Source organism: Pseudonaja textilis, chromosome 16 (assembly GCF_049901715.1).
Source record: "Pseudonaja textilis isolate UNSWEBS1 chromosome 16, rPseTex1.2, whole genome shotgun sequence".
NCBI classification, from domain to species: Eukaryota; Metazoa; Chordata; class Lepidosauria; order Squamata; family Elapidae; genus Pseudonaja; species Pseudonaja textilis.
Window position 1 is genome coordinate 4727026 of NC_142005.1, and position 23816 is coordinate 4750841.

A 23816-nucleotide genomic window follows, 5' to 3' on the forward strand; every position below is an offset into this window, starting at 1 on the left:
CCGTCACTTTCTTCAGCGCTGTTGGAACTTCGGTCACTAAAGGAATGATTGTAAGTTGAAGGCTACCTGATAATGTTTCTCAACCTTGGCAACTTGGAAATTGGTGGACTTCAATTCCCAGAATTCCCCAGCCATCATGGTGTTGAAGTCCAGCCCTCTTAAAGCCTGCTTGTTGGGGAATTCTGGGAATTGAAGTCCACCCATCTTAAGGCATGTTGGTTGGAGAATTCTGGGAGTTGAAATCCATCCAGCTTAAAGCATGCTGGCTGGGGGATTCTGGGAGTTGAAATCCACCCATTTTAAATCATGCTGGCAGGGGGATTCTGGGAGTTGAAATCCACCCATTTTAAATCATGCTGGCAGGGGGATTCTGGGAGTTGAAATCCAGCCATTTTAAAGCATGTTGGTTGGGGAATTCTGGGAGTTGAAATCCAGCCATCTTAAAGCAGGATGGCTAGGGGATTCTGGGAGTTGAAATCCACCCATTTTAAATCATGCTGGCAGGGGGATTCTGGGAGTTGAAATCCACCCATTTTAAATCATGCTGGCAGGGGAATTCTGGGAGTTGAAATCCAGCCATCTTAAAGCAGGATGGCTAGGGGATTCTGGGAGTTGAAGCTACCAAGGTTGAGAAACTTTAGCCAAAGGCAACCTTTAAGCCTTGAGGACTTCAGCTCCCAGAACTCCCCAACCAGCCATGAAGTCCACAATGTGTAAAGTTGCCACGGTTGAATGAAACCTCCTTCTGATCATCTCTAGCAGCGTCGCATCCTTCTGAGCTCCCAAGTCGAGCGAGACCAACCTGGTTAAGTCCACCTCCTGGTATGCTTTTCTACTCTTCCCCTCCCCTAAAACACAGATAACTTTACTCAAAACTTTTGCAAAAGCCACCCGGTCTACAATTGCTCTTTGAGTAAAGCCACTCTTTCCACGGCTGACCCTAAACCTGAGCTGATTTTTCCGTTCACTTCACCCTGCTCCCATTTTCCCCAAACCAGTCAAGCAACACGGACACCACAAATTCCCTCCTTTGCAGTCTTTCCTTTTTCCAGAAAACAAACTTTTTACTAAACCTCATTGGTCTTGGTTTGGTTTTTTTTTCTCTTTCTCTCTCTCTTTCTCTCGTTTTCTCTTCCAACCAGAGAAATAAAAATGGAATTCTACTGAAATTGTTCCAATGTCCTCCCTCCATCCCAAGGGCAGGGATGGGTTCTTTGATCCCATTCCCAAGTTGCTCTTCCCTGGGGAATTAGGAGAGAAAGGTTGCGTTATTGGCCAGCGTTACGGGTCAAGGGACGATGCTAAGAAAGGATGGATTGGGTCCAAAGTCTTTTTAAGCTATGGTTCTGCGGGGCCTGTCCAGGCTTGGCCATCGGTGATTCTGATGGGCGGTTGGTGGGGAAGTCCATGGAGGGCATCGGACTCCATTTTTCACACCTGTAGAGTTGTGTGTCCCTCGGTTTGTCTTCATTGTTTCTCCATCTTGGACAGACGTTTCTGCAAGAGAGAAAAGGTGGAGGGGGGGAAGAGATCGGTCGTAGAACAGAATACACAGTGTCATGTCCCTGTTGGAGTCTGAATCCCAGGAGGAAGACGAACAGCTGACAGGGAGTGGGAGTGTGGCTCCGTTGGCTGCGGAGGAAACTGGGGAAGGGCAGATCCGGCTGGGCAGAGCAGGGCAGAGGTAGAACAAGGGAGAGGGAGTTCAGAGGAAGACCCAGGCCCACACAGGGAAGAATGGAGAAGAGAGCAACATGGATGGCTTACGGGGGAGGAAAGGGCCCTGATTCCCTTCATTAGCCACAGCTGGGAAGCGAGTTTAAAAGAGATGCAAGCTGAGTGTGGCAACTTCTGGGAACAAACAAGAGTTTATCTTGTGTTGCCTTTGGTTATCTGCGTTCCTGGCGTCTTCCCAGCCGGGTTGAATTACTGCCTTTCTTTCATGTCTTGAATTCCTTCTCCTGCCCACCTGGACTAATTATCTCATTTTGCCTTGATTGGACTTATAGTTACAGTTTGTGTTGACCATGTTTTGGACTTGATTCTCTGCAGCCAAAGGCTGCTCCTGGGAGTTTTTTTCTCCAGCCCAGAAGGTAAGCAGGACATTGGGGGCAAAGTTGGAGCTAATAAAGGGACTCCTACTGATTATCTGACTGGGTTGCCTTTGTGCCAGACCCCTTTGGGTCATCACACACAGGTAGAACAGCTTGCCTTCAGAAGTTGCAGGGGCTCCATTTAATAACAGCGACCAGATTTGTTTATGCGCAAAATTCCGGGGGGGAGGGGGGAGAGCAGCACTCTAACGTCTGAGGAAAGCGCAATCAAGGAAAGTATTAAGAGTGTGTCAAGATGGACAGATTGACAATGGAAATAAAAGATAGATGAGAAACTGAATACTGTTTGATTTGGAATGCCTGGCGCAATTGGTTAAACAGTCGATATGAAGATAAAGAATATGAAGTAGTACAGGTAGGATAATAAAATGTAAAATATGCATTATAACATGTAAAAGGGAAAAACATTTGGCGTAAGAAATACATATTGTACATATTTTAGTGGAATAACAGATACGGGAGAGAGTGTGTGTGTTTGTGGGTATACATGCATATATATATATATATATATATATATATATATATATATATATACACACACACACACACACACACACACACACACACATATACACACACACACATACATACATATACATATATACACACAAACACACATGCAATAAAAATGTATGGAAATTGTATGTATACCGACACTGAAGTGTTGAAAAAAATGAAAATGGTGTTATAAAATGAGGAAAATTGTTCAGTAAAAATATTTTTTTAAAAATAAGAAGTTGCAGGTGCTCCCATCACTGGAAGGTTTTAAAGTAAAAGGCTGGGCAGCCACCTGTCTGGAATGGTTTAGCTTGAAGGGGGGCGGGTTAGGCTTGAAGACCCCCAAGGTCCCTTCCAACTGGGTTATTCTATTCTGTTCAAAGCACAGACTCCAACCCCAGTGCTGTGTATCTTCTCCCCTCCACGGGAGACCCACCCTATTCCCAAAGCCCACTTACCCCCTTTTTCCTTGCCACGCCAGGTAAGGGGGGAGAGGAGATCTGCCCCCCCCACTAGAACGGGTGAGCCCCCACGAAGACGGTGAGGCGGAGCACCGAGCTGGCCTGGTAGCTCATCAAGTTATTGACGGTGACCATCTCTAAATCCAGGACAAACTCCCGGGGACCCACCACGGCCCGCGACAGGACCAACATGGCACTGATGTTGCTGATTTGCTGGAGAGGAAAACGGAGGTGAAAAAAGCGCCTTCGTGATTTCCGGAGAGAAGAATGTTTTTAGTTTTCAACGATCCAATCAACCAAACCTCCCCCGCCAGCCCGCGACGTCGGTTCAACCCGCTAAGTCAGGGGTGTCAAACTCAAGGCTCACGGGCCACATCTGGCCCACGGTGGAGATATGCGTGCTTAGATCTAGCGAAGGACCGGCCCGTGTGTTCTGCCCACCCTCCCAGATCCGCTTTTGCTGGAAGAGGGTTGCAGGAGGCCGCCGTGGCCGAAAACAGAACCCAGGGCGCGTATGCAGGCCACTCACCTCCCCCCGAGGTCCGTTTTCTTTTTTTTTTAATTTAAATTTTTATTAAACAAAAAAGAAAGACATTTAAAAACAATGAACGTGGTGCATACATCCTGACACACCTACTTCTCTTACCTCATTAAGTAATAAATATAGAAAATAATACAAATTTACATATATACATAAACCTTAGTCATTTTTGATTCACTTATTCCTTCCTTTTTTCCAACCGGTGGTAAAACTTCTCCCAAATTTTATAATCAGGTTCGGTCTTATTTTTTTAATTCTGGAGTTAATTTATCCATTTCAGGACACGTCCAAATCTTCCTAATGATTTCCATCTCATTTGGCATTTCATTACCTTTCCATCTTTGGGCAAAAGCTAACCTTGCAGCAGTGGTGATAGAGTGTAGAGTTAAGAAGATTGATTGCTTGTCAGGTATTCATCTACCACGTATATTACTGTGTATGTCTTGTATATAAACCACTGTTAAATGTCTAGATCTCTTGTGTGCTGAGTTTTGCTCGTGAGTTATCTCATAATAATAGTCACGCTGCAAACGCTCTGGACGATTACATTGATCAATTACAGATTACAATTCGAGTCCATTGGTTGCGGTGATCTGCTTAACAACCACGGCAAAAGAAGTCATAAAGCCAAGCATTATTCATTGAACAAACTCCTTGCTTGGCGAGGGATATTCTAATTCCAATTATGGCTGTAAATTATCCAAACATTTTTTTCCTAAGGATGTAAAAAAAACCCCAACCCCCAGGAACTTTGTGATGACCATCATTTGATTAAGAGCTGGTTTTTCCATCCAGAGGGATCAAAAAGGGTGGTATGAGAAGGCCAAACCAAGCAATTGACCACTAAATAAATAAAATCCATTAATAATCCTAAAGCCAGGGTCTCCAAACTTGGTAAATTTAAGTCTTGTGGACTTCAATTCCCAGAATTCTCCAGCCAAGATTACGGAAGATGGATAAATAAAATATAAATAAATAACTATTAAGAATCCTAAAGTCAGGATCTCCAAACGTGGTTAATTTAGGATTTGTGGACTTCAACTCCCAGAATTCCCCAGCCAGGGGGGATTTTGGGAGTTGAAGCCCACAAGTCTTGAAGCCGGCACATTTGGAGACCTCTGTTCTTTGAAAGCATCAGTGTTAGAAAGCCGGGTACCAGATTAAACCTGCCGGCATCCTCACAGAAAAATGACTGCGATTGGCTGTTGCTAGGATACAGACTTACCCGGATATAAAATTCTCCATCCTCGTTGCCTGAACGGATCTGGAAGGTGTTGTAGGCTCCTGGATAGAAGGTGGTGGCTTGAATTTGGAAAATGTCTGAGGGCACTGGCCGATCGGCCAAGATGCTCATATACCGGTAGATAACGGAGGAAGGTTTATCATGGCAAAGGGGGTTCGTGGTCGGGCACAGACAGCGGCTGCAAGAGGAATAAACTGGTTGAAGGAGGTTGGGGTCCAGCTGTGCTGTCTCAGCTGGTTGCTAAACCAGGGATTCTCAACCATGGCTGCTATCTGAATGAACTTCAATTCCCAGAATTCCCCAGCTAGCATTCTTTAAGACAGATGGACTTCCAATTCCTAGAATTCCCTAGCCAGCATGACTGAAGATGGATGGACTTCAACTCCCAGAATCCCCCAGCCAGTATGATTGAAGATGGATAAACTTCCACTCCCAGAATTCCCCCACAAGCATATCTTAAGATAACTGGACTTCCACTCCCAGAATTCCCCATCTAGCATGCTAACTGTGGAATTCTGGGAGTGGAAGTCCAGTTATCTTAAAAGTATGCTGGTGGGGGAATTCTGGGAGTGGAAGTCCATCCATCTTACAATTGCGGAGGATGAAAAACAGTGGCTTAAACCAGCCCATGCAATCATGACCCGTCTTATAAACGTGGCAGATTATTATGCAAGCACCTGGTTTTCTGAACCTGGGTTTAGAATGCTGTGTGAACCCATTTTATGGGATGTAGCACCGGAGTTCTTCTTTCTCATTCTGCAGGTTGGTTAACCACTGAACGGCGTTTCCAAATTGCTGCATCGCACTGACTCCGGGTGGTATAATGGAGCTTTTGTGCCCCAATCCAAGCCCAACAAGGCCTGTTTATAATTCCTTTCCTCTTTTCCTCCCAACCCTTCAGACCTATCCCCACTCACTTTTCAGAGACATGGATGTAAGGCTCTTGGCAGAGTTTCTTCTCCACACACCGATACCCTCCGTGAAAGTTCACACAGTTCTGGGACTCCGTGCACTGATGGCTGTCTGTCTCGCATTCGTTAATGTCTGTGGGTGCCGGAGATAGACATAGCGATAGGTGGAGAAAGGAAGGAAGGACAAGAGAAGAAAAAGGGAGGGAGGGAGGGAAGGGAAGGAGGGATGGAAGGAAGGAAAGAAAAGAGAAGAAAAAGGGAGGGAGGGTTGGATGATGAAGGAAGGGAAGGAGAGATGGAAGGAAGGAAGGAAAAGAAAAAGGGAGGGAGGGAGGGAGAGTGAAGGAAGGGAAGAAGGAAGGAAAAGAAGAAAAAAGGAGGGAGGGAGGGATGATGAAGGAATGGAAGGGAAGGGAAGGAGCAACGGAAGGATGGAAGGAAAATAAGAAAAAGGGAAGGAGGAAGAGTGAAGGAAGAGGAGGGTAGGGTAAGGAGGGAGGGAGGGAGAGAGGAAAGAAGGAGAATAAGAAATGGGAAGGAAGGAAATTGAAAGAGAGGGAGAGAGGAAGAAGGGGGGAAAGAATTGGAAGGAATGAGAAAAGAAGGAAGGAAGGAAAGGGAACAGAAAAGAGCCCAGGGAAAGAAGAGGATAGAAAAGAAGGAAGGAATGTTAAAAATCCAGACTTCAAATACTGCCAAAATTATTTTGGCCCTGCTTTTGTTTGGCCTTCTCTCAATCAATATTCCCCAGTCACCATCCTTGGATTTTCTCTTGAGCTTCTCTCTAAATGGTTCTAATTCAGCTGAACTCTGGTGCAGAAAGGACCACAAAGATCTCTATATGTACAAGAAAGCATTTTTATCCGAAGTGTAGAGTTTTGTTTTGTTTTTTTTTAAAAAACCAACAACTGCAAAAACCAAACGGCCCCAATAACAACCCAGACCCCAACCAGGGCTGGGCAAATTCTGCAAACCAAAACGGGGGCTGAGTTGGATCAAAGAGGGCATCTCCCTCCCACCAAAAATTCCCTTTGACTCGCTTTGGCACCCCAAACTGCCAGCAGCCTCCCTCCCCAGCCAGGTCCTTTCCCCCCTCCCCGACCCACGCAGGATCCCCTTTGAATTAACTTTGGCAAATTTCAGGCACTCCTTGCCGAAAATATAATGGCATAGATTCTCCTTCTTGAGCAAAGAGCTGGACTAGAAGACCTCTAAGGTTCCGTTCCATTCTATTCGGTTCTACTCTATTCTATTCTCTATTCTCTATTCTTATTCTATTCTCTATTCTATTCTATTCTATTCTATTCTATTCTATTCTATTTCTATTCTATTCTATTCTATTCTATTCTTTTCTATTCCTATTCTATTCTATTTTTCTATATTCTATTCTCTATTCTTCTATTTCTATTTCTATTCTATTCCTATTCTATTCTGTATTTTATACTCTATTCTGTCCTTATTTTACTATTCTTTTTCATTCCATTCCGAACTGTATTCTATTCTATGTATATTTATATTATATATATTCTGTGTTCTGTGTTTTCTCTTCTCTTCTCTTCTCTTCTCTTCTCTTCTCTTCTCTTCTCTTCTCTTCTCCTCTCCTCTCCTCTCCTCTCCTCTCCTCTCCTCTCCTCTCCTCTCCTCTCCTTTTCTTCTCTTATTATTCTAGTCTATTCCATTCTCCAAACCTGATTAAAGGGAGTCCTGGTACCCGTGGTTTTTTTTCCCACCCAGCCCTCTTCCCTGATGCCAACCCCAAATCCTGACAGTTACCTTGGCAAAGCCGGGTGCTCACGAGGTTGTAACCTTGAGGACAAATGCAGGAGAAGTGGCCGGGTTCGTTCACACACTGGTATTGGCACAAGTAGTTTGAATAGCTGCATTCGTCCACGTCTGAGCAGGAGAAGGGGAAAAAAGGCAGGATCGTTACAAGTTGGCCGGCATTACGACTACGACTGGGAAAAGGATTCCAGTTGCTAAGCAAGGCGGTTGTTCAGGGAGCTATGCCCAATTTTACACCTTTTTTCCCATGGTTCTTAAGCAAATCACTGCACTCTTTTCTTTCTTTTTCTTTCCTTCGTTTTTCTTTTTCATTCTTTCTCTTTTTTTCTTTCACTGTTTTTTATCTTTCTCTCTTACTTCCTTTCTTTTTTCTTTCTCTCTTTTTCTTTTCTTTTTCTTTCTCTTTGTTTCTCTTTCTTTCCCTTTCTCTCTTTTCTTTCTTTCCCTTTCTTACTTTCTTTGTTTCTTTAATTTTTCTCTTTCTTTCTTTGTTTTTCTTTTTCTCTTTTTCTTTTTTTATTCTCTTTCTTTTTTCTTTCACTCTGTTTTTCTTTCTCTCTCTTACTTTTTGTTTTTTCTTTTTCTTTCTTTTTCTTTCTCTTTGTTTCTTTTTCTCTTTTTTCTTTTCTTTCTTTCTTTCTTTCTTTCTTTCTTTCTTTCCTTCCTTCCTTCCTTCCTTCCTTCCTTCCTTCCTTCCTTCCTTCCTTCCTTCCTTCCTTCCTTCCTTCCTTCTTTCTTCCCCACTCCTCTCTTTGTTTATATCCTGCCTTTACTAGTGATTATCAGCTGCCAGGACTTCTACTGTGTGTAAAAACATTGTAGACTCTCTGGCCTGGTATAGGTAGTCCTTGACTTACAACGGTGACCATTCAAAGTTATAATAGCACAAAAAAACGACCAGGTTTTTTCCACTCTTATGACCATTGCAAGCGTCCCCCTGGTCACCTGATCAAAATTCAGACTCTTGACAATTGGCTCCTATTTATGACAGTCGCAGCGTCCAGGTGGGGAGGAATGTCATGCAATCCCCGTTTGCGACAGCAAAGTCAATGGGGAAGCACAGATTCACCTAACAACCGTGTTGCTTACTTAACAACTGCAGTGATTCACTCAACAACGGTGGCAAGAATGGTGGCAAAATGGGGGCAAAACTCACTTAACAAATGTCTCCAGCAGAAATATTCAGTTCAATTGCCATTCATCAAGGCCAACCTGCATGCCACTACATTAAATAATAATAACAATAACAACGTTATAATTCACAAAATTTTAGAATGTGCAGTGATGGATAGGCTCACGCTGAAATGAAAGGATAAGGAGGGCTCAGAGTATTATTTAATTTGGAACATTTGGTACCAATGGTTAGACAGTAAAGTACAATAAAGAAAGGTTACAAAAGGAATTTAAAAAGAAGAAAAAAGGGAAATAAAATTGGAATACAAGCAAACAGACAGGATGAGGGAGAAGTTATAGAAATTGAGGAACTGTTAGGAAAAAAAGCGAGATTTAGATAGACATCCAGATTAGGATTTATAATTACCTAGATATACTGTAGAGATATACAGAAATATGCAATAAGGAATGATAAAAATGTGTTCCCTTCCTCCTCCCACACTTACGGAATATTAAACTACAGCACATTGTCTATAAATACTCTTGATGTTTGCTATATATATATATATATATATATATATATATATATATATATATATATGTTTTCTGAGGTTCTCGGGTATTTGTATGTGGATCTTTGGTTGTTGAGTTTTCTCGCGTAAGATTCGAAGTATCTATGCAACGTTTCGATGAAGTCTCATTCATTATCTTCAGGCTTCTGTCTTCGGCTCTTGCTTCTCAGAGTGATTCTCAGAGTGATTCTCAGAGTCACTCTGAGAAGCAAGAGCCGAAGACAGAAGCCTGAAGATGATGAATGAGACTTCATCGAAACGCTGCCTAGATACTCGAATCTTACGCTGGAGAAAACCCAACAACCAAAGATCCATATATATATATATATAAAGTGTCAATATGATATTCTTTTTTCTCTCTTTTTTTCTTCCCTTTTTACTTGAATTAGTGACCTATACAGATGATATAGCTTTGTTTATTATTAATTAAGAACTGTGAATTAATATAGTTAATATGAAAAAAAACCCTGTCAAATTCTAAGTGTATATATGGTACTTAGTGTACTGCCAAGAAAACAATATTGAAAGATGTTGATATAATTTCTATTACAAAAACTTTTGTAAAGCTTTTTAACATTTTACTTTTTGTAAACTTTTTAATATCCTGAACTTTAATAAAGTACTTTTTAATAATAATAATAATAATAATAGTAATAATAATATATTTATAAATAACTCAAGGCGGTGAATTGATCCGTTTCACTTTCTCTCTTTCCTCCTGGTTTCGCCACAGCAGGCAGGGGGAGGAGTTTGCCACCAGGTGTGGGAAGAATAAAGGGGTGGAGCTAAACTAGCCTACCTTTGCAGGTAAAGCCATTGTGGTCTAGCTCATATCCTTGGTTGCAACGGCAGATGAAAGTTCCGTAGGTGTTGAAGCACCGTTGCTTGCAAGGGGCTCCCATCTCGCACTCGTTCACATCTGGGAGAGGAAGTTGCAAAAAAAAGGGGTCAGGCTTGGCATCCCATAATAATACTTGACCCTGAGGGTTTGTACGCTGCTAAAAGACTTTATTTTCCCCCTTTGCGATTTTATTGATTTTTCTATTGTTTATGTTTTGTTAGTGCTTTACTAACGTTGTGTTGTCTGGGTTATTTAATTTGCTTCACAATACATGAATGCATTCTTAATCTCCACCTCTTTTTTTTTCCAACCACTGGTAAAATAAAGTCCATGTTTGATAATATTCTGTTTTTTCTTTCTGTTTAATCTTCAGTGCAAGTCTGTCCATTGCTTGCACAGTCTGGTATCTTTCTAATTATCTCTTCATCTCGGCGGTCTTTCTTCATTTGTTCCAATATTGGGCAAATATAATCCTCGCTAAATAGACTTAAAATATAGGGCATTTCTGGGGTTGCAGGGCCACCCTCTACCTTTAAAACTCTCCCTTGGGTCTTTTAAACCTGCCCACCAGGGCCGCTAAATAACGGATCAGCAGAAATTTCGGGCACAATTGCGGTCGTAAGTCAAGGACCATAGGATCTCCAGGGTGCGTGTGTGTGAATTTTCTCTTACCGACACATGAGCGGTTGTTACTGGCGAGCTGAAATCCCGATTCACACTGACAGGTGAAAGATCCTGGGGAATTGACACAACGGTGTTGACAATAGCGGTAGCGGCATTCGTCGATGTCTGTAGCGGAAAAGAGGGGGGTGGGAAACGAGAAGGAATTTCTGAATGGGATTATGACATTATATCCACCCTGCTCTGCCTCTGGACATGTGCAGAGGGTTTCGCCTTCTTCTCTGAGACACTGACTTGATCCTTTTCAGATTTGAGTTGTTTTTTTTTAATTGCCCTAAAAATACTCACAGGTTGACCTGCTTTCATGGTTCGTAGAAACCTAAGAATGCTCCAATGAGCCAGGTTTAGCCCTGCACAACATACGAAGCTCCCCAAAGAAATCAGGATTGAAGCTAGTTTAAAATCTAAGTTTCCTGGGTTGTGTACATACTGTTATACATTTTGCTGGTAAAATGTGTGGGAACATCATACCCAAAGTGGAAAAATGTCCGAAAAGATGTTTGTGATAATTAAGGTCCACATGATACACTAAACAACGTCCCAGTAACAGAATCCCAGAGTTGGAAGGGACCTTGAAGGCCTTCTAGTCCAACCCCGTCTGTGATGACCCAGGGTGGGATACAAAATGAACAGTCACAAAAAAAACAGGTGAAGCCCCTTTTATTTCTTCACTTTGCTTACAAGCTCCAAATATCCTTGACTGGAGACAAAAAAAACTCCCACACAAGCAATAACAAGAAAGAGGAAATGCTGTTTAAATTATAAATAAAAAATAACACAAACCAGGCAAGATAAGGGCTGGAGGACATCCACAGATAACAGAACACACACTGGGAAGGATGCCAAACGCAGAGAGGAACCATAAACTAGAGATATTTCCATGCTTTGTTTCCAACGCTGGCCCATACGCATGTCTGTCCTCTATCCAGTTGTCACAGCTGCAGCCCATGAAGAGGATCAAGGCCCTCTCCTCCCCCTTAGACCAGTCTCTCCCTGATCCCCTCCTCCCTGGGTGCCCTAGGATGGAGAGGGGACGGGCCTGGGTCCTCCTCTGACTGCTCAGCCGGCCTCTGCCCTTCCCCAGCCTCCTCCCCAACCTCCGGAGCCACCCTTCCACTCCCTGTCGGCTGTTCCTCCTCTCCCTCAGAATCAGTCTCCACCAGGGGCATGACACCATCAGATTTGGAAGGGACCTTAGAGGTCTTCTAGTCCAATCCCCTGTCAGAATACAGAATGACAGAACTGAAAGAGACCTTAGAGGTCTTCTAGTCCAACCCCGTCAGAATCCAGAATACCAGAGTTGGAAGGGACCCTGGAGATCTTCTAGTCCATTCTAGGCATTCCTGTAGTAGGCCACGCTGTAGGTACAGGCGACACCTGAGCTCCAGCAACACACTAAGCAGTGCATGAGATAACCCCGTTTCAGGCGGGGCCAGCGTGTGTGCAACACACTTACCTACACACTCCGTGCCGATCTTCCGGTAGCCCTCCGGGCACTGGCAGTGGAAACTACCGATGGTGTTGATACACTGCTGGCTGGGCTGGCAGTCGTGCAAATCATATTCACACTCGTCCACGTCTACACGGGACATACAAAAGGCAGAGCAAACGTCAAAGATTTGTGAGGGGGAAAAAATGGCGGAAGGAGAGTGGAAACTTCCAGGGAATCTCGTGGGAATTCCATACTCCCCAATAGTTCCATCCTGGAAGAAAATCGGGATTTTATTTCGGGTGCATCTTAAAATCCAGGCTCTTTCTGTCCATGAAATACACGTAGTCCTCGACTTACGACCAACTCTTGAGCCGAACTTTTCTGCTGTTATATCTATCTAGATTTGAGCATGGATATTTAGTATCAGCAGCTGGAAGACGGGTGGACTTCAACTCCCAGAATTCTGGGCTGGCTGGCTAGGGAATTCTGGGAGTTGAAGTCCACCCGTCTTCCAGCTGCCAAAGTTAAGAAATACAAGGCAGCCCTCCACACTCCCAACCCCAACTGAGCCCCAAATGTAGGATGAACCGTGTTTGGCGAGTTTCGTCCCATTTTACGACTTTTCCTGCCAGATTTCTTAAGTTGAAAACCCTGCAGTTGTTAACGGTCATTAAGTGAATCTGGCTTTCCCACTGACTTTGTCCGAAGGTCGCAAAAGGGGATCGTGAGACCCTGGGATAGAGCGACCGTCATAAATGTGAACCAGTTGTTGAGCGTCCAAATGCAAATCATGCAACCATAAGGAGGCGACAGAGGTCATTTAAGTGTAGGAGTCACCTTTTTTCAGTGCCGTCGTAACTTTGAAACGAACTGTCGTAAGTCGAGGACTACCTGTGCTGTTGTAGAATCTATATTCAATTTATATTCAGCAACATCTGCATAGCAGGGTTTTACTTTACCATCTCGGATGCAGCCCAGTCATTTTAACAGCCCCAAATTGTGCGTTAATTTTTGTCTTTCTGGGAATTCGGCTTTGGTGGGATTCAAAGTTTTTACCACCGGTTCGGTGGGCGTGGCTTGGTGGGCGTGGCAGGGGGAAGGTTACTGCAAAATCCCCCTTCCCTCCCCACCCCACTAACCTGCTTTCCAGCTCCATTCTCCTGGGCAGGGCAACCAAAGGAGACCCAGCTGATCAGCTGTGGGTGTGGCTTGATGGGCGTGGTGTTCTGTGGGCGTGGCATGGTGGGCATGGCATGGCAGGGCAGGTGTGGCTTGGTGGGCGTGGCAGGAGAAGGATACTACAAAATCTCTCCCACCCCACTAACCTGCTTTCCAGCTCCGTTCTCCTGTGCAGGGCAACCAAAGGAGAACCAGCTAATCAGCTGGGACTCAGGAGGCGGAGAATAGATGGGGCGGGGCCAGTCAGACATGGGATTGGCTGGTTCTCCCAACTATTCAACATTGCAGCTACCGGTTCTACAGAACCGGTCCGAACCGGCCGAATACCACCCTTGGAATTCAGGCCCGGCCAACTCACCCACGCACGATCCATAGTGGTCAGGCTCGTAGCCCTGGGAGCAAGTGTGAGGATGACTGGAGGGCTGGACCGGTGGGCGAGGTCTCGGCCTGGGGGGGCTGTCAAGAGGGGCTCGTTCAGCGTTGACATCGTTGATGACCGAGGCGGACCGCGGAAGGCACAGGTAGCCCCCGTAATGGTTGATGCATTTCATCTCCCCTTTGCAGGCGTGGTGGATGGTCTCGCATTCGTTGATATCTGGACAGGAAGAAACCTCTCTGAAGTTAAAAAATTAAAAAAGTTTTTTTTACAAAATGTCCATTTGCAATGATTCCGCCTTGCGGGGGGGGGGGCACTGTGGTTGGGAAGGAAGGATTGCAGGCTAATTCTGCCGACTGACGACTGCCAGCAGTTCGATCCTGACTGGCTCAAGGTGGAGTCAACCTTCCTTCTTTCCAAGGTCGGCAAAATGAGGACCCAGATTGTTGGGGTCAAGAGGCTGACTCTGTAAATCGCTTAGAAAGGGCTGGAAAGCACCATAAAGTGGTATAGAAGTCTATTGCTATCTTTTCCTTCCTTCCTTCCTTCCTTCCTTCCTTCCTTCCTTCCTTCCTTCCTTCCTTCCTTCCCGTTTCTGTCTCCTATCATTCTTTCCTCTGTCCTCCATTTCCCTTTCTTTCTCACTTTTCTCTTTTTCCCTTCTTCCTTCCTTCCTCCCTTCCCTTCCCTTCCTTTCCTTTCCTTTCCCTCCCTCCCTTTCATTAGAATGCAGAATTGCAAACAAACTCTGCCCACAGCCAGTAGTTTGATCCTGACTGATTCGGCCTTCTGAGGTTGGTAAAATGAGGACCCAATCTCCAGGTTATCACCAGTAGGTTCACCCAACTGGGCTAAACCTGGTTCCTGATTTCTAAGGTCACAAACCACCATAACACAGAGACACACAATGCTAATCAAACAGGATTTGCACATGTGAAACTGCCCCAAACCAACTGACTTCAAAGCTCATTGTTCAATCCCTTCTTTAAAAACCTCCAGTGATGGAGCACTGGCAACTTCTGGTGGCAAGCAGTTCCACCGGTTAATTGTTCTCACTGTGGGAAATCCCTCCTTAGTTCTAGGTTGCTTCTCTCCTTGATTAGTTTCCATCCATTGTTTCTTGAGGCAGACAGAAATTTTGAAAAAAAAACATTCTTTTCCCTCGTTGTTGTTGCTTTTTCCTCCACCCCGCCATGGACTCGCAAGTCTCATTCACACAACCCCTTGACCCAGTCACTGAAAGATTGGGGCAGTGGAATGTAGCCTGAATGCTGTTATAATGGATGGAAATAATGGATGGAGACTGAACAAGGAGAGAGTCAACCTGGAGATAAGGAGACACTTTCTGACGGGGAGAACAATCAACCCATGGAACAGAAGTTGCCCTCGGAAGTTGTGGGAGCTTCATCACTTGAGACTTTCAAGAAGAGACTGGATTCCCATCTGTCAGAAATGGTGTATGGTCTCCCGCTTGGGCGGGGGGTTGGACTAGATGACCTCCAAGGTCCCTTCCAACTCTGTTTCTGCATCTGTTTTTCACTGGTTAGAGGGGGCGGCTGTGTTTTACCTTTGCAGTGCTGAGTTTCGGCGTCCCACTGATAGCCGTCAGTGCATTCCTACGACGGGGAGAAATGGAAAGAAACTGGTCAGATTCTGGATTGCAGCCATTTTTATCCTTTATAAAAGCCGTTTTTAATTCTAAATAAATGACTAGAAGACGCACCCTCTGCATATGCTCAGAGTTCCCTTTACTTAACTCCTCGACTGTACAACCAGAATTAAGGCCAAACAAAGTGGCTGCTCAATGAATTAGGCCACCTTTTTTTTCCCAATAAATTTTTATTATTTTCCACCAGTAGAAATCTTAATTACTTTTTCAACAACATTGACATCCACATATAATATTGTCTTATACTTTAACATCTATTCGTACCTATCTTAGTCTATATTATCTTTGTCATTAATCCTCAATACATATTGCCTTTATATTATAGTTATTATTATACATCTTCAATATTGTCTTATTCTTTTAACATTTATTCATACCTATCCTTAATACATATATTATACTGATTATTATACATCTTTGATCCTTCTGTCTATCCTATTATATCTTGTGTATCACTTTCTTGAGAATTCTTATTTAATCATCTTTTCCAATTATCTCTCTTTTTCTAGCCACATGTGCCATCTATGCCACCTTTGAATCATGTCACCTTTTAATAAGCTTTTGAGCTGCCATTGTTATGTGAATCATCTTGGCTGTTAAGTGAATTGCGCGGTCATTATGCAATCTGGCTTCTCTCCATTGACTTTGCTCATCCGAAGCTGGCAGGGAAGGTCAAAAAATGGCATTTGCATGATTTCGGGATGCTACAACTGTCGTAAGTACACGCCAGTAGCCAAGCTCCCGAATCTGGATCATGTGACCATGGAGAATGCTACGATGGACATAACTGTGAGGGCTGGTCCCTTTTTTCCCCAGTTGTAACTTCGAAGGACGCTAAACGAATGAGATTGTAAGTCAAGGATAACTCTAAGGTTATTGAAACGGCTCTCAGATGTGAATTGGCCTTTCCTTGTTTGTAATGGCAAAGCACTCTGCATTTGCTCAGGGGCCTTTTTTACTCCCCCCCCCCTTCACTCTCCCCCTCCCGCCCCCAATTTGGATTCATGGCACTGGAGACAGACTAAAATCCTTTCCTGCAAAACAAAATCTTTGGAATTGCAAATTGGTTTTCTATCTGGTTTTCCTTTCTGGTTTTTATTTTCACGTCCAACCGAAGCAGCCGTAAGTCCTTGACTTAAACAGCCATCCGTTTAGTGACCGCTCACAATTACGATGGCATTTTAACAAAGCGGCTTAGGACCATTTTTCAGGCTTAATGATGGTTGCAGCCTCCCTGGGGTCACTGTCATGCCCGTGGTGGAGACTGACTCTGAGGGAGAGGAGGAACGGCCAACAGGGAGTGGAGGTGTGGCTCCGGAGGTTGTGGAGGAGGCTGGGGAAGGGCAGAGGCTGGCTGGGCAGTAAGAGGAAGAACCAGGCCCATCCCCTCTTCATCCTAGGACACGCAGGGAGGAACGGAGAAGGGAGCAACTTGGCTTACGAGAGAGGAAGCGGCCATGATCCCCCTCATTGGTTGCAGCTGGGGAGAATAGTATATAAGAGAGATGATTACAACAGAGTTGCCAGAAGCAAAGCGTGTTTTATTTGGGGCTGAAGTTATCTTGGTTGGCATCCTTGCAACAGACTGTGCCTTGTTATCTCCTTGAAGTTGGTAATTACTTATCCTGGTCTATTGTGGAATTTCCTTCATTGTAGTTTGTTTTGGGGTTTTATTTCACCTCTATCTGCTCATTAAGTTCGGACTGTATTGCTTTTTTTTGAAGGCTATTTTTGAGTACGTTTTATCTCCAGCTGAGAATGATTGAACAGTGGGGCCAAGTTGGAGGCATTAAAGGACATTTATTTACGTTTTGGTTTTTGTGACGTTTGTATTACACACCGGGCCATCACAGTCATGCAATCTTCCCCAAAAGCACAGTCAACGGGGAAGCCCGACTCACTTAACAAACCACTTAACTTCACTACTGCAGTGATTCACTTGACAACGGTGGCAAGAACGGTCATAAAAGGGGGTCAAAATTCACTTAACAAGTGTCTCTCTTAGCAACACAAAATCTGGGGCTCCATGGTGGTTGTACGTCGATACTACCTGTATTGTAATGTTATTTACAGGCAGCTTACATGGTCCTCTCTCTCCCCTCCATATCCTAACAACAACCCTGCAGGATAGTTTAGGCTAAGAGAGAGGGCGGGAGGGAGGGAGGGAGGGAGAGTCACACATAGGCTGGTTTTCTCCAGAAAATCTGAGCAAAGGATGGATCTGATTTCCCCAGTTTGAATACAGCATTCCCACAATCACCCTGTTCTCAATATCCCCACTAAGAATGCAATTCTGGGCTCATGGAAGACAAATTTTGGGGGTTCCAATCTTGTTTTAGGAATTTGGACCCTCTGAGCTTTGATTCGCCCCCTTTATTACCGTGTAAGTATTGGGGTCCTCTTGGGGGAATGCAGCTTTCAGCAGGGTGGCCAGGAAGATGCAGGAAATCAACTTCATTTTCACACCTGGGAGAAGAAGAACAAGCAAAGAAAAAATTATTCAAAATCTAGTTCGATACCCGTGCTTTGGTATGAAACTATGTGGCTGGCTTAGTTTTGGGGGAGGAAAATAAAGGAGAAAACAATTCTGCCTCTGCCTACCAGCATCCATCGGTATTCATCTGGCTAGCATCCTGTCAGTGTGTGAGAGTGTTGAGGGCTGTTTGGAAACTGAAAGAGTATTTGCTGTGTGAGCAAGAAAGAGACAGCAAGGAGTCTGGGCGTGGCTTAGCTCAACTGTTCTGTACTAAAGCTGCTTGGTGCTATGAAAGTACCATTTGAAAGAGATTTCTTTCCAGGTGGGGAGGGGAGTAGAATTCCTTAGCATCAGAGCGTGCTAATAATAATAATATTATAGGAAATACTAATGCTCTGATGGTCATTTGAAAAAATCCTTTCTTAGCGAGCCCCTAGTAGCCAAGAGGAACATAAAGTTCCAAATTTCAAGTTTGTAGGATTTACGGTTCTGGAGATTTTGTGATGATGCCTGAGTGGCATTTTGCTTTTATATATATAGATATATATATTCAAAATATTTGCAGCTTGTAGTCTATATATATTCTCAGTCATCCAGGTCCTGGTTGTCCCAAAGCTGCTTTTTCAAGAGGCAACTACTTTCATTGCCGTTGTAACTTCAAGTGGTCACTAAATGAACCACTGTAAATCAAGGACTACCTGTAGCAGGATTAACATACCAGGCTGAACAAAATCTTCTCCGATCCCCAACTCGCTCCGTTTTTGTTGCTGTTGTTTTTTAACAGCGTGCAAAAGTTAAACAGTTAAACCCAATTTGGCTTTACTCAAAGAGATAACGGCGGGACGCCTTCCTCCAAAACGCTGGGATTTATTTCGTTTTAAACCCGTTTTCTGTGCCTGGATGAATCCGAGGACTTTGATTGCAAGAAAACTCCTCCAGAGATGGATGAAGGCATGTGTGTATGCATATTTATTTACACAAGAGAGCTACTGTCTCTAAGGAAGGCTAAATACAGCCTTTCGTCAGACAATGGTACACACAATATACGTAAGAGTCAACCTGCCACTTAAGTTTATCCGACATTTATTTTTAGTTTTATTTTTTTAAACCCCTGCCATCCAATTCTCTCACTGGCTCAAAGCTGGCTGGCAAGGCGAAAGGTGAAGCTAAGCAGGCAGTCCTTGAGTTATAACCAATACTTGTTTAGCTTATTTGTATTTGTTCAAAGTTGCAACGACGCTGATGTCAGGATTCCAGCAGTTACCCCCACTTAAATCACGAGTCTCGAGCCAAACTACCAAAACTTTAAAAAGGATTTATTGGGAGTTATCATGTCTGGCACTGCCTGGGTGTAGCTGACTCTGAAACATAGAATTCATTGTCACCCTTGACCCTGGTTTTCCTCCACCCCCTGGGTGTATCCTAATTCATATTCTCCAATGGGACACCTCCATAGCCCAGAGTCATCAATCATGCTCTCCAATTAGAATTTTGCAAGGCAGAAACTTCAGTCACCTAGTTACTATCTTTGAAAACATTGATGGAATGCAGTTTTGGTTTGCAAGCTGCCGCATTGCTCCCCCTTCCCTTTCTGTTGGCAACACTAAAAAGACCCTAGAAATATTTTATGAGTTGACAGCTGATTACGACTGGTCCTCGTACTTACAACCTTCACAGTCATTCCCTGCAATCACGTGACCGCCATTTGTGACCTTCCCAGCAAAGTCAACACCATTTGTGCATTGTGTGACTCACATTGACGGGGATTGGCCTAACAACGAGGGCAAAAAAAGTCATAACTTCGACCATTGAGACCAACAGAAATATTTGGTCGTCATATTGGCCCGATTGTCATAAGTCAGGTTTACCTGCAGAAGCGGATAACCTAGTACCAGGCTAAGTGCTTATGTCTAGAAAAAGATAGATGGATGGATGGATGGATGGATGGATGGATGGATGGATGGATAGATAAAAAGACAGACAGGACGGTAGGTAGGCAGACAGACAGACAGACAGACAGACAGATAGATAGATAGATAGCTTAATTTCATTTCATGCCTATAAAACATGCTGGGACTTCCTATTGGGGGAGGCCATATTGTTGGAGAAACAGGGTAGATAGATAGATAGATAGATAGATAGATAGATAGATAGATAGATAGAGATGATAGATATAAAAAAATCTATATATAATCCTCGACTTATGACCACGAGCCCAAAATTTCTGCTGTTAAGCAAGACATTTGTTAAGCCTGTTTTGCAACATTTCTTGCCAGAGTTGTTAAGTGAATCACTACCATTAAGTGAGTAACCCGGACGTTAAGTGAAACTGGCTTCCCCATTGACAATGCTTTTGTCAGAAGGCAGTAAAAGGGGATCATGTGACCCCGGGGCGTGTGTGTGTGTGTGTGTGTGTGTGTGTGTGTGTGTGTGATTTGAAGCGTGAACAATCTGGAAAGGGTCCTTTTAAAGTGCAAATCAGGTGAATTATAATATGTTTTGCAGTTTTTGCCTGGGACATAAACCCAAAGCGCCATGGATATTACTATTAATTTCATGTACAGAATAAACTTTAGATAGCCAGTCAAATTATCTCCGTTTTTCAACCAACATGCCGGTGAGAAGGAAAAAGTGGCCTGGAGCAGAGTCAGAACGAACATCAAATTCCAGATTTCTCAACGTTTGCTTGCAAGGACACGCATTCCGGTTTGCTGGCACACTTTAGAGGCTCGTGTGTGTGTGTGTGTGTGTGTGTGTGTGTGTTTTACCGAGCACCCCAAGGACTATCTTGTCCTCAGTGCACTGCCTACAAATGCCACCCACCCCTCAAACCTAAGAGAGCCTTGTGGGGAAACCAGGCCAGTTCTTCGTTTCCCCAAAAGTCCTCTAGAGCATTCGGGCAGCAGAACAAACCAGGATTGTCAAAAGATCGTGGCTTAGAACGGCTGGGCACAAAATTAAGGCACTGGAAATATATTATTTCACTCTTTCTGGTGCAAAAAAACCCCTCCCAAATTGAGAAGGGGCACCCCTAGGTTTTTTTTGTCCTTCGGGGCTTGGACCCCCACTGGATGGAGCGAAGCCCCCTTTGGTGCAACTTTACGAAAAACGCACCCCTTTTTCTGCCACTTACGCACATACGACTTCCCTTCCTTCCTTCCTCCCCTTCTCAACTCCTGATCCTTCTCCCAGGCTGGCCTGGCTCTCTATCCCCCTCTCAGCCCCCTTTCCCAGCCCCCAGCCCCACCCCAGAAAAAAAAACAACCTCCCATCACTCACCCCTTGACAAGCGCTTGGCACGGTCTCTGGCACCCCTTCTTCACACGTCTCCAGGCAAACACCCCCCAATTCTGGCCGGATGAGGAGCAGAGAGAGAGAAGTGACGGGCGGGTGTGCCCTGGGAGAGTGGGCTGGCTGGTTCTCCCCCCACACACATTCAGCCCCCACCACCCCAAATTCTTGGCCCCAAGACAAACAGATGTTGTCCAAGGCTGGCGGCCAACATCTGTTTTGACTTAGCTTGCAGTAAACACCCTTTCGGGACCAGCCAGCTGTTTGCATCCGTTAAGGAGGACTCGGGGACTCGCCAAACCAGACTTGGTCCCCTTCCTGTTTGCTGCAGCCCCCTCCCCATTTACTGCGCCCCTCAGGGAGGGGAAAACTCCCCACCACCTCACCCTAGCATGGTGGCTGCCGTGGTGGCAGAATCTAGCCTTTGAAAGCGATTGAACGGAATAACGGCACAGCAGAGTTGGAAGGGACCTTGTGGGTCATCTAGTCCAAGCGTCGCCAACCTTTTGGACCTCAGGAACCACCAAACTCATAATTTTGAATCTCGTGGACCAGAGACCCTGGGGGAAATCCCCCCCAAAAGTCTGCAGGAAAATCCCCCACCCCTCAGTTTTCCTACTGATCGATCATTCTTTATTTGGGATCGCAGGATATCGTCTCCAGCTCCATTCTCAGGGAGAGAGAGAGGAGAGACTTTTGGCTTCATGCAAGGAAAACAGCAAAAGCAACAGAAGTCTTTCTTTCTCTCCCCCAAACTCCGCCAGGAATGAGTCTTTGCCGGCGCAGCCTCTTGGAGCAGGAGGCCTCGCAGGGTCCCAAAGACTCATTTCTGGAGGAGTTTGAGGGAGAGAAAGAAAGACTTTGGCTGCTTTCCTTGCGTGCAGCCAAAAGCAGAAGAAAAAGAAGCGGAAAGAAGCAGCCCAGGGGCCAGGCCAGGCGAGTGGGGCAAGTCCCCCCCACACTCTTTCCCACTCCCCTCACTACCTTGTGTTGTTAGCAATGCAAGCAAGGCAAGCCTTGTGTTCCCACGGGCCATGTGGGTGGTGCAGCCTGGATTAATTGCTTTGGGGGTGACATTTTTCTGCGGACCATCAAAATTTTCTCGTGGACCACCAGTAGTCCCCGGCCCACTGGTTGGCAACCACTGTTCTAGTCCAGTAGTCCCCAACCTTTCGGGCACCAGGGACCAATTCCATGGAGAGGGGTTGTTCTGCAGGCCGGAGGGAACGTGATTGTGTCCCGTGGATGGATGGGGCCTCGCTGGTTTGCGCAGACTGATTTCTGGCGTGCCGCAGACCAGTGCCAGACCAGGGTTGGAGACCCCTGTAATCTACTCCAACCTTCTGGTCAAGCCAGAGACCCTCGGGTATACCCTTATTATTCCAATCTCTTCTTGAAAACCTCCAGTGATTGGAGCACCCACAACTTCTGATGGCAAACCTTGACAGATATGTTGGATGACAACTCCCATAATCCCCCACCAGGCCCAGCCTTCTCCCCTTTAAACCCCGCTCTAATTCAACCAACAGGCCAGCCAAATCGAGCCAGTTCCTTTTTTTGTGAGCAGAGATTTCTTTCTAGCAATTCCCCCCCTTCAAAAGATGGCCGGTCCCCCCATTTTAATTCAGACCACCAAAACCCCTCTTTCCGTGCAGGATTGGCTAGAAAATAACCCCCATAATCCCCCCCCCCCAGGCATAGCCTTCTGTCTTTTAAGACTCCGTGCTCCAATTGGCCAAAATGTACCCTAAGATGAATCCAAGATGCTGGAAATGCAATCAAAATCAAGGTACCTTCTATCATACGTGGTGGTTATGTCCGGAAGCCCATAAATATTGGACCAAAATTTGGAGTTGGATCCAAGAAATAGTGGAAGATCGGATAGAGTTTAAACCAGAGTTGTTCTTGTTAGGAATAATAAATGTTGGAAACAAAAGAATACGCCGTCGGAGGAGTTAGTAATTCAAAAAATCTTAGATTGTGCTGAAATGGATAAACTTACGTTAAAACTAAAGGATAAAGAAGAGTCATACGAAGTTTGGGACAGTTGGTACAAATGGATGAATAGAAATAAGAATAGAGATAAGAAAATCGTAGACAAAAGTATATGAATGTTGATAAATGTGTGTGTGTGTATGTATATACCCTGGCTGGGCAGAGCAGGGAAGAGGTAGAACAAGGGAGAGGGAGTTCAAGAGGAAGACCCAGGCCCACCCACTCTTCATCCTAGAACACACAGGGAGGAATGGAGAAGGGAGCAACATGGATTGCATGGCTTATGGGGGAGGAAGGGGCCCTGATTCCCTTCATTAACTGCAGCTGGGAACACAAGTGTTTAAAAAGGGAAGTTGCACATAGGAAACTGTTGGAAGCAAATCGTGAATTATCTGGTATCGTGGAGGCTTATCTGTGTTCCTGGCATCTTCCCAACTGTGTGTGTTTGGCTGGGCTTTCAAGTCTGCAATTCCTTCTCCTGCTCTGTCAAGTTAATTACTGCAGCGAGGTTTGCTTAGATTTTTATTTACAATTTATATGTACTTTGTTTTTGGACTGAATTTCCTCCACTTAAAGGCTGTTCCTGGGAGTTTTTTTCTCCAGCCGACGGTAACCTGGACATTGGGGGCATGGTTGGAGAT

At 44.7% G+C, this 23816-nt stretch overlaps 1 protein-coding gene across 1 annotated transcript; it reads right to left on the reverse strand.

Moving 5' to 3' along the window:
• Nucleotides 1-1043: 1043 nt before the first annotated feature.
• Nucleotides 1044-21495, reverse strand: EFEMP2 (EGF-like fibulin extracellular matrix protein 2). Its single transcript, XM_026716401.2, has 12 exons — nt 21169-21495; nt 17794-17879; nt 15312-15360; nt 13727-13963; nt 12214-12336; nt 10749-10865; nt 10035-10154; nt 7542-7661; nt 5775-5901; nt 4840-5035; nt 3071-3286; nt 1044-1497 (listed from the first exon to the last, which is right to left on the reverse strand). The coding sequence occupies exons 2-11, from the start codon at nt 17869-17871 to the stop codon at nt 3125-3127; spliced, it is 1329 nt and encodes a 442-aa protein (XP_026572186.1). The 5' UTR covers nt 17872-17879; nt 21169-21495; the 3' UTR covers nt 1044-1497; nt 3071-3124.
• Between the last annotated feature and the right edge of the window lie 2321 nt (nt 21496-23816).

Bases quoted from the DNA above. Each gene is read 5' to 3' on its own strand.
- EFEMP2 (XM_026716401.2), bottom strand. From the start codon at position 17,871: ATGAAGTTGATTTCCTGCATCTTCCTGGCCACCCTGCTGAAAGCTGCA. The intron at 13,964-15,311 runs GTAAAACACAGC...CTTCCTGTCCAG, and splicing joins CGAAACTCAGCACTGCAAAG to ATATCAACGAATGCGAGACC. The intron at 10,866-12,213 runs GTAAGTGTGTTG...TTTCCGCTACAG, and splicing joins GATCGGCACGGAGTGTGTAG to ACATCGACGAATGCCGCTAC.